Raw genomic sequence first — 10752 nt, 5'->3', positions numbered from 1 at the left:
AAAGAAACCATACAAAGAATAAAAACTTATCCAGCTGAGAAACGCTGAGGACCTTCTCAGTCAGCATCGTCGAGATGTGTGGGGACTGTGTGGGGAAGGAATATCCTAACAGGGGTAACGCCTGCCTAGAGAATGGATCTTTCTTGCTGAACTTCACAGGCTGTGCAGTAAGAGGGATTTTATGCTGATCACAAACAAATCCTCCAAAGAAGAAGATGGAGAAGAAATAGTGACCTATGATCATCTGTGTAAGAACTGTCATCACGTAATAGCCAGGCATGAGTACACATTCAGCGTCGTGGATGAATTTCAGGAGTACACCGTGCTGGGTCTGCTATGTGACAAAGCAGAAGATTCCATCAGCATTCTCCCTGATGACTCCCGACCAATGACTGTTATTCTAAGGACCATTCTGCAGTTCTTTTTTAACTGTGGTAGGTTGGTTTACAATATAGCAAGCCCAGTGGTTTGTGTCACTTAGCTTATAATGAAAATGCTTCACATATATTTTTTTCTCTTAGGTTAGTTCTCTTAGACTAACCTATCCTTTGAGAGAAAACGTAATTTAGGAGATTGTTAGAACTGAGTTTTATCTGCTAAAGTTTGAAGTTTCCCATCAGGGTAGCCAGAGTGAAGCATCTTTGTTAGCAGTTATATTGCCAGAGAATAGATAAAAGGGGAGCACATCTTGTGCCCCCACCTTGGTTTCCAAGACAAGGAACTAGGGCTCCTTGGGATGATGACTGCTTCTACCACTGGGGCAGGAAATACACAAGATAAGCTTGGATCATCTTGTGCCACAGAGAAATGAAGGGCTACACATGCACACGCACAAAAATGGTAGTGATTGGGAGTATGTCACACGGACAGTCACAACTGAAAGAGCTCCCAGGGAACAAAGCTGGAATAATTTAAGCAAGAAAATAAAGTAGTATTGGATTATAACCCAAACTATATATATATATAGTTTTATATATATATATATACACTTATTCAGCCGTTCATCTGTAAAAAACAGGTGCAACCTTTAACTGAGATGTACGTTAACTTATCCTGTTTCTCTGCTCTCAAGGTCCCTTCCAGGACATTCGGAGACAGCCAGACTCTGCTTTCAGGGTCTGCCTCCTATGTGATTAGCTTTCCAATCAGTTCAGAGGGTCCTTAAAGGAACAGCTGCTCTTCATGTGGACTCTGAGAAGGCTTCTTCAAACGTAAGTCAGTGGCACTCGAAGCTAAATTGAGGTTACAGTCCACCAAGCTTTATTATCAGAAGGCCAGCCGTTCTGGAGAACAGAGAGTAGCCCCTCCCAAGACTGTTCTGCCTTGGTTACAAGCACAGCCATTTTTATAGGAAGTTACCAAGAAAAGGCATCTAGAGAATTAAAGCTTAATCTAAAACTTAATTTAGAGCAACATCAAAGTAACCTTTACTCTAACAGTGCAACATTGCCTTTTACTACCTAGGATTGTTTGCTCAATTCCAAAAGATAGACATCATTATGGTAGGAATTAGAAGGCTTTTAGGCAGGGACAGGGAAATGTGTCTAAAAAGAAGGAAGGTGGGGAGGAGGTTGGGCACCACCGACAGGCCTGGAAAATCCCCAGCAGGAAGTTTCATATCCACCACAGAGAGCCTGAGACCTGTGCAGCTGACAGTCAATAGCTGGTGCTGGGTGGGTCAAGGAAGAAAGGTCCCCAAACTGTGTGAAGAAGGTGGCCAGCACCAACAGGCCAGTGATAACCACGAGCCGTTTTAATTTGAAAGAGCCGACATGAGTGCACCACCAATAACCAGGAGGACACTTAAGGCTTAAAGTTCCTAAGACAGGCCCGTGTGGTAGCTCAGGTCTGTAATCCTGGCACTCTGGGAGGCTGAGGTGGGTGGATGCTTGAGCTCAGGAGTTGGACACCAGCCTGAGCGAGAGTGAGACCCCACTCTACTAAAAATAGAAAAACTAGCTGGGCCTTGTGGCAGGCGCCTGTAGTCTCAGTTACTCGGGAAGCTGAGGTAAGAGGATCGTTGAACCCAGGTGTTTGAGGTTGCCGTGAGCTATGACACCACAGCTCCCTACCCAGGGTGCCAGAATGAGATTCTGTCTCAAAAAAACAAAAACCAAAAATTCTAGACAAAGAGCCAATCATGGCAACCCTTTGGGGACCCCTCCCTGCACCAGAGGTTTTCGTCTTTCTCCTCTTCTCAGTAAATTCTCTTGATTTCATTTACTTATGGTCCGTGAATTCATTCTTCAATTTCCGAGATCAAGGACACAGTGGGAAAAGACCTAGAGGGAAGATTCTAGTATCATTTATGGCCTGGATCTGGGGTTGGTGACATCAAGGAAAAAGAATGGAGCTTAAGTAAGGTGGCGGGGGCGTCACACAGCCTTTGACTTTGATTCCTCTTACTTCAGCCCAACCAACCCCATTTTCCTACTTCACTTCACTAACATTCCCCATGCTTTTTTTTTTTTTCTTTTTTGAGACAGAGTCTCAATGTTGAGACTGGATAGACACAACTCACAGGGCCACTATGGTGCCCTGGATAGACACAGCTCACAGCAACCTCTACCAGCCTTGCAGCATGTGGCCAGCATGCTACCCACTGAGCTACCTCTGAGCTACGGGCACTGAGCCACATTCCCCATTCTTCTTACATTTCATATCTATGAAATAGATTTTTAAATAGAAATATTTAGTGTGATTTGCTGCATTTGTCTGGGAATTGGACTTATTTAGGAACAACGTGCAACATCCACACTCACACACACAAAAAAGTAACACAAAACAAAGGCTCGGCTACCAGGTTCGGCTCCCATAGCACAGTGGTTACGGCACCAGCCACATACACCAAAGTTGACGGGTTCGAACCCAGTCCAGGCCAGCTAAACAGCAATGATGACTGCAACAAAAAATAGCTGGGAGTTGTGGTGGGCACCTGTAGTCCCAGCTACTCTGGAGGCTGAGGCAAGAGAATTGCTTAAGCCCAGGAGTTTGAGGTTGCTGTGAGCTGTGACGCCAGGATATTCTACCAAGGGCAACATAGTGGGACTCTGTCTCAAAAAAAAAAACCAAAAGAACAAACAAACAAACAAAAACCCACAAAGGCAGACTGAATACAGCAACAACAAAAATGATACTTTCCATTGCAGCAAATTAAGCTCTTAACCGTCCTCTGCACAGCTCTGCCCATCACTGGCCAGGCTTGGGCTATTGGTTTTCTCAGGGGGATGAGGTGTGATGCAGGAACGATGGAATCCAGCCAACTTGACGGCCAAAGGGGTGGTGAGCAGGAGGTCCCAGGGCCAGTCCACTCTCCCTTTAGCTGCCCCTCAGGTCCTTACCTAAGCCCTGAAGTGGATCTGGTCAATGGCTGGAACCTATGCAGGGACCACAGGCATGAAGCAGGGGAAGGGGCCTGGGTTTTTTTTGTTGATGTTGTTGTTTGTTTTTGAGACAGAGTCTCATTTTGTCATTCTTGGTAGAGTGCTATGATGTCATAGCTCACAGCAACCTCAAACTCTTGGGCTCAAGTGATCTGCTTGCCTCAGCTTTCCAAGTAGCTGGGACTGCAGGAGCCCTCCACAATGCCCAGCTTTTTTTTCAGAGATGGGATCTACTCCCTGTGAGAGCTGGTCTGAAGCTCCTGAGCTCAGGCAATCCACCCACCTCGGCCTCCCAATGTACTAGGATTATAGGTGTGAGCCACCACACCCTGCCAAGGGGTCTCTGTTTAAGTGATTCATAATATGGCACAGTGTAGCTCAGGAGGTGGCCAGGTGTGCCATGACAGAGGTCAAGGGTCATCTCCTGGAGGCCTTGTAAAAGGAGAAAAGGCCGTCTTGGTTGGAGGGGTCAAGACCAGTTGAATGCATCCCTTGGTCTTAGTTGATCTGTTAAGGAAGCTATCTCAAAAACTACTCCAGGGTAAAGAAGTAAGCAGAGGCAAGAATGATTATTATCAAGTTAAGTGAAGAGACAGTGATCCCTTTCTACCGTTATTTCAGCTAAGCCTGCTCCTTTACAGAGTTCTGGGGCCCTAACTCTAGTTCTCACCTTGCATCCCTTCCCGGGTTTGTAAGGGTGGTTTCAACTCCGCTCTGGGTTTTTACCTAACCTCAATCCCGAAGTGTGGGCAAATGAAAAGGAAGAAGGGGCGACGCCCAGCCTGGCTTCCTCAGGCTGACAGGGCTGGAGTAGGTAGGGGTTGTGCACAGGGTGAGAGAAGGAGACTGTTTGGCAGTCAGCGGCAAATACCCATAAGGGCTGGGCTCGAGTCCAAGGTCGACACGACAAGAACATTATTATTTTTATTTACAGCCTTAGCACAGTTCGTAAGCCAGCTTACAATAGATAATACCTAACATTAAGAGCCCCTATAGAACTGGTCTGAAGTTCCGGGCAATCTAAGTGAATATTCCTGAAAATTAATTGGGTGTGGGGCTACTTGTGGGGCCCTGATGTAGCCACACTCTTGTTGGTAAATTTTTCTATTCAGGTTTCAATTTCTCCTGACATACCTGCACAGATGCCCTCTAGGCAGCCAACGGGAAACCCAGCCCTGCCTGATTATCTAGGAGCACCTGGGTAGCAAATTGAGTGATCGTTGTTGAGGCTTTTGCAGTCTTTTCCCCATCAGTGTTAGAGCTGGAGATAATTTCTAATCACATCTCTTTTGGCATATAATTTAGATTGGGACAAATATTCCTAGCAAGTTTTCATAATGTTACCTCTTGGCAGCCATCTCAAAATATGTCAAAGAAATGTATTTGGAGGTAAATATTTCTAATTTCTTTCAGTCCCCACTTTGAAATGAAAAGATTTGCATATTAAAACTCAATGTTGGCGAGGCTCCTGTAGCTCAGCGGCTAGGGCACCAGCCACATACACTGGAGCTGGCAGGTTCAAATCCAGTCTAGGCCTGCCAAACAACAATGACAACTACAACCAAAAAAAGAAAAAAAAATAGCCAGGCATTGTGGTGGGCACCTTTAGTTCCAGCTACTTGGGAGGCTGAGGCAAGCGAATTGCTTAAGCCCAAGAGTTTGAGGTTGCTATGAGCTGTGATGCCAAGCACTCTACCGAGGGTGACAAAGTGAGACTCAGTCTCAAAAAAAAAAAACAAAAACTCAATATTATCTTAGTACTAAGAAGCAGGAAAAAAAACAACTGGAGCAAACCTGACTATTATATATATATTTTGTCTGGTCTCTTAGTCCTGTAAACAGATCAGTTTAGCTAAACAGCTGTGTCTCATTCCATGAGCTGGCACGGCAGACAAGGCTAGAATCTAAGACAGGTGGATGATAATTTTTCATTTTTGAATCATATTCTTCTCTCTAGTTTTCCATTTTATTCAGGTCTGATGATTTGCATAAAGTACAGTAAGAATAATTATTAGCCATCTACGCTTTTCTTTCTTTTTTTGGCCCGGGGCTGGGTTTGAACCCGCCACCTCCTATATATGGGGTGAAACCCTAATCCTTTGAGCCAGAGGCACCACCCTAGGCTTTTCTTTCTTTTAAAATTGGCTTTGCTGGAACCTTTTATAGAGATTCGAAAGCCTCTCCTAAGGTTTCATCTGTGTCATTAGATACCTGTATGCATTGAGTAAATTCTTCTTTTCTTGAGGTCCCAAAGTGATCTTGGTTTCCTAAACCTGTCAGCAAGTGACATTCTTTTATTTTTTAGAGTCTCACTTTGTCACCCTCAGTAGAGTGCAGTGGTGTCAGAGCTCACAGCAACCTCAAACTCTTGGGCTTAGGTGATTCTCTTGCCTCAGCCTCCCGAGTAACTGGGACTACACGCGCCTGCCACAATGCCTGGCTATTTTTTTGTTGTTGCAATTTGGATGGGGCCAGGTTCGAACCTGCCACCCGCAGTATATGGGGCCAGCACCCTACTCACTGAGCCACAGGCGCCGCCAAGCAAGTGACATTCTTTACTCACCACAGATCAGAAAATGTTATTGATAAGATATTTATTTAGTTTTTCCAATGGGCATTTTATAGGCCTTATAAGGTCAACATTAATTTTTTAATGCAGTCTAGACACCTCTGAAAATGTCATTGCATTCAAAGCCTTGGTAAAACAACCAGCGTCTTTCCCTGTGTCCTACAGAAGAAAACAGATTCTTATTGAACTTATGTTAATTACTATATCACCATAAATTAAAAATATTTACAAATAGTTTTCAAATTTGGGGAAATCAAATAGAAAAAAATAAATATTTCAAATTTTGCTTACAAATACATTCATTTGTTGTAAGCTATAAACAGCTCAAAAGATGGAAAAGGATTTTCTTCACTTCTGGGAATCAAAACACAGAAAGAATCATCAATGTTTCCAACAGAAAGTCATAAAAATTAGCTCAGTGCCATGTAATTAATTTCTGTTCTGTGTGAGGTTAAGTTAGCAACACTCACAGGTATGTTCTGGGAGTTTGCTTTTATTACGGTGGTATATAATCTCCAAAGCTATCAGAAATTTGTATTCAAGAGAACCTGTCAGCCTTTCCACTACTTTCTTTGAAGGACAAACTCAGGACCCAGCCAGTTAAAAAAATACTTTCTGAGATGAATCAAAATAAAACAATTGTCGGCTTGGCGCCTATAGCTCAACCGGCTAAGGCGCCAGCCACGTACACCTAAGGTGGCGGGTTCTAATCCCCAGCCCGGACCCGCCAAACAACAATGACGGCTGCAACCAAAAAATAGCCGGGCGTTGTGGTGGGCACTTGTGGTCCCAGCTACTTGGGAGGCGGAGGCAGGAGACTCGCTTGAGCCCAGGAGTTGGAGGTTGCTGTGAGCTGTAATGCCATGGCACTCTACCCAGGGGGACAGCTTGAGGCTCTGTCTCAAAAAAAATAAAAAATAAAAAATAATAAAACAATTGTCTAGGAAAACAAAGGTCCTAGAACAGCCGTGGTTAGAGAGACAACCACTCTGTCACCCTTGGTAGAGTCCCGTGGCATCAGAGCTCACAGCAATCTCAAACTCTTGGGCTTAAGCAATTCTCTTGCCTCAGCCTTCCAAGTGTTGGGACTACAGGCACCTGCCACAATGCCCAGCTATTTTGTTGTTGTTGTTGTTGTTGTTGCAGTTGTCATTGTTGTTTAGCTAGCCCAGGCCGGGTTTGAACCCATCATCCTGGGTGTATGTGGCTGGCGCCCTAACCACTGAGCTATGGGCGCCACCCTACCTTAATGCTTTGAAGGTTTACTTTCTTCTAGTTAGCCAAAAGCCTAACAAAGGCAACAAAAGGATTATCTAGATGAGGCATAAGATCTGTGTTTCTTTCAGTCCAGTTATGGAAAAGGTTAAGTTAAAAAAAAAAAAAAACCTTCTAAAGTGTGATTTTTAAATTAAAAAGAAACATGTCATGTAATTTCATTAAGAGTGGATTAATATTTCAAGAAAACTTGGTTGTTTTAACCAAACTTTATAAATTATAGCCAACTAGATCACATATAAATTTCTTCATAAATGTCCTCTTATGACATCTATCCAAACCTACACAGATTATTGGCAAACCTGTTAAAAACCTTGTGTTTCAGCCTCATTTTCCCTTCTCTTAAATAACCAGTCATTCTATTTCAGAACAAAAGTTTACCGCAAAAGAGCTTTTCTTGTTCAATATTATTTGACTTTCTGTTTAACCTTTCTTATTAAAAACATTTTACATAAGATAGGATCACAGTTTACTATAAAGCCATTTACTTAGCCAAATGGATAACTAAGAGATTTTAAAAGGCAAAATTTTATTTTATGATAAAGACAAGACTCAGTTTGCCAAACAATCATGACATCTAACATGGACAGATGGAGTGTGGAGGAGGCTTGGTTTCCCAATCTTAAGACCTTCTATAAACCACTGAACTATTATACAAAAACGTGTACCAAAATCTTGTTCACATTATTTCATTACATTAGTGTATTAATAATAAAGCCAATTTCTTTCTTTCTTTCTTTCTTTTTTTTTTTTTGAGATAGAGCCTCAAGCTAACGCCCTGGGTAGAGTGCCATGGCATCAAAGCTCACAGCAACCTCCAATGCCTAGGCTCAAGCGATTCTCCTGCCTCCACCTCCCTACTAGCTGGGAATACAGGCGCCCGCCACAACGCCCAGCTATTTTTTGGTTGCAGTCGTCATCGTTGTTTTGGTTATCATAACGTCAACTCTTAGAGAAACCCAGGACATTAAAGTGACTTTTTTTTGAGACAGAGTCTCACTTTGTCCCCCTGGATAGCAAAAGTAGCCTCTCCAAGACTGTTCTGCCTTCCTTGAAAATGCAGGCATTTTTACAGAAAGTTACCAAGAAAAGGCATCTCAAGAATTGCAACTTATCCAAAACTTAATCTACAGCAACATCAAAGTCATCTTCACTGTAACAGTGGAACACTATCTTCTCTTCCTTGTGCTGCTCTGGCGAGGATTGTTTGCTCAGTTCCTTAGGATGTAAATCTTCAGGCTCGGGGCCTGTGGCTCAAGCGGCTAAGGTGCAAGCCACATACACCTGAGCTGGTGGGTTCAATCCAGCCCGGCCCGCCAAACAACAATGATGGCTGCAACCAAAAAATAGCCAGGCATTGTGACGGGTGCCTGTAGTCCCAGCTACTTGGGAGGCAGAGGCAGGAGAATCACTTGAGCCCAGGAGTTAGAGGTTGCTGTGAGCTGTGATATCACAACATTCTACCCAGGGTGACAGCTTAAGGCTCTGTTTCAAATAAAAAAAAAAAAAGATATACATCTTCATGGCCTAGGTCTGGGGTTTGGTGACATCAAGGAAAAAGAATGTTTTGGTGGGGGGTGTCCTACTTTTAATTTTAACTACTCCTACATTAGCCCAACCAACTCCATTTTCCTATTTCTCTTCACTAACAGGCCTATGGAGTTACTCTTGAGTTTAGGACAGGGTTTCCAACCAGTCATTTAGAGTCAAAGCTGGTGACCTCTAGAGGCCAGGCAGAAAATGACTGCCAGGGATGAAAACCAGGGGAGCTACAGAATTAGCTCCCCAGAATTTGTCTTCACAGGCAGAAGCACAGTTCTTGTGAGTCCTAGAACTGTTGTTTTTTAAAATGTGCACAGCCTCCTGAGATAATTATTTCAGCTGGAGAAATGGGTTTGGGGAGAGGATTTTAATAGTCCTATTGCCTCATAATGACCTCATGTTCTAACATGGACATGGGAGGCAAGGCATGGAGAGCATGTTAGAGAAGTTGTTAACAGGAGCCTTACTTACAGTGTAAAACATGGGCTTGTAACAAAAAATTACAGTAGTAAGTTTTAAAAAGTCTAGAACAGAGGGCGGCGCCTGTGGCTCAGTGAGTAGGGCGCTGGCCCCATATACTGAGGGTGGCAGGTTCAAACCTGGCCCCCGCCAAACTGCAAGAAAAAAAATTATCTGGGCATTGTGGCAGGTGTCTGTAGTCCCAGCTACTCAGGAGGCTGAGGCAAGAGAATCACCTAAGCCCAAGAGCTGGAGGTTGCTGTGAGCTGTGACTCCACAGCACTCTACTGAGGGCGACAAAGTGAGACTCTGTCTCTAAAAAAAAGTCTAACACACTGGCTGAGCAACATGGGGTCATTCTATGTACTCCTTGAGACAACAGGCGCATGTCTATAAGATTATTTTAAGTGAAAAAGATAAATACAACAGAGTGAATGCACACAGAAGGATTTCAGGAAAATTAATGTTAGTCAAAGCCACAGCCCAGTTTAAGCTGACAAAATAATCATTGCTTGTTGTTTTTTTTTATAGTTGCTCAAATTCATAAGGAAACTGAAGAAAGTTCCTATCTTACGAGTGTGCTAACTCCCCACTTCTTCCTGAGCCAGGTCCTTAAACAATGCCATTTCATTATTCTCCTGTAGGTTAATTCTTAGGAAATCAGCAAGCATACAGATAGATGCCCTTACAGTGAATCCATAAACAGTTCCTGCTTTGCACACACCTCGAAGAGGGAGCCCCCATACGGGGAGGGGAGGAAGGAAGTTAAAAGCTGTTAAATACTGGGGCAGCCGTCCTGCTCAGCCTGACTGTCCAGCTGTACAGCCAACATGAAGACTCTCCTTCTCCTGGGCCTTGTCCTTCTCTCTGCCCCCACCCAGGGCAAGGTCTATGAGAAGTGTGAGCTTGCCAGAACGCTGAAACGGATGGGAATGGATGGCTACCATGGCATCAGCCTGGCAAACTGTAAGTCTGCTGTGCTTCCTACCGCAGAGTTAGCCCAGTGTGGCGACAGTGCGAGGGAAGGAACACAGGACAGGCTCTGAGTTTTTCTTTGTGGGTTAGTGTACTTAGAATGATTAAAAACATCAGCGTCGTCCTTTACTGTGAGGCATGGATGAAGGAATGAGGACAAGGGAAGGGAAAACTGTACCTTATTCTAAGTAAAACAGGACCTGCTGTGCTGTTCCAGAGCCGGTAAGTCTGCCCATGGCCTCAGACCAGCGGTGCACATGGGCGGCCTGAAGGGCGAACTTGAGGACCTGCTGAAACTCGGCCTTAACTCCAGTATTTTCCCATTTATACCTTGTGCTCTGAGAGCCTAGGGGATGCAGTAATTTTCTTTTTTTTTTTTTTTTAATTCCCTGCCACAAACGTGGCATTTTAACAGTAAAGATTTTAGAAAATTATTTTGAATTCCCCCTACCAGGGTGCACATGGGCGGCCTGAAGGGCGAACTTGAGGACCTGCTGAAACTCGGCCTTAACTCCAGTATTTTCCCATTTATACCTTGTGCTCTGAGAG

General features: G+C 43.9%; 1 protein-coding gene across 1 annotated transcript in view; it reads left to right on the top strand.

The window, feature by feature from the left end:
- Nucleotides 1-10011: 10011 nt before the first annotated feature.
- The window catches only part of LYZ (lysozyme), a 6951-nt gene continuing 6210 nt past the window's right edge, over nt 10012-10752 (top strand). Inside the window, exon 1 of the mRNA XM_003797817.3 lies at nt 10012-10194. Coding sequence (XP_003797865.1) covers nt 10059-10194 — 136 coding nt within the window. The 5' untranslated portion in view covers nt 10012-10058. The remainder of the gene's footprint in view (nt 10195-10752) is intronic.

This window comes from Otolemur garnettii, unplaced genomic scaffold, assembly GCF_000181295.1.
Source record: "Otolemur garnettii isolate 467f Iridium unplaced genomic scaffold, OtoGar3 scaffold00125, whole genome shotgun sequence".
Lineage (NCBI taxonomy): Eukaryota > Metazoa > Chordata > Mammalia > Primates > Galagidae > Otolemur > Otolemur garnettii.
Note: the sequence above shows the minus strand (reverse complement) of the source record. Positions and strands in the feature narration are given on the sequence as shown.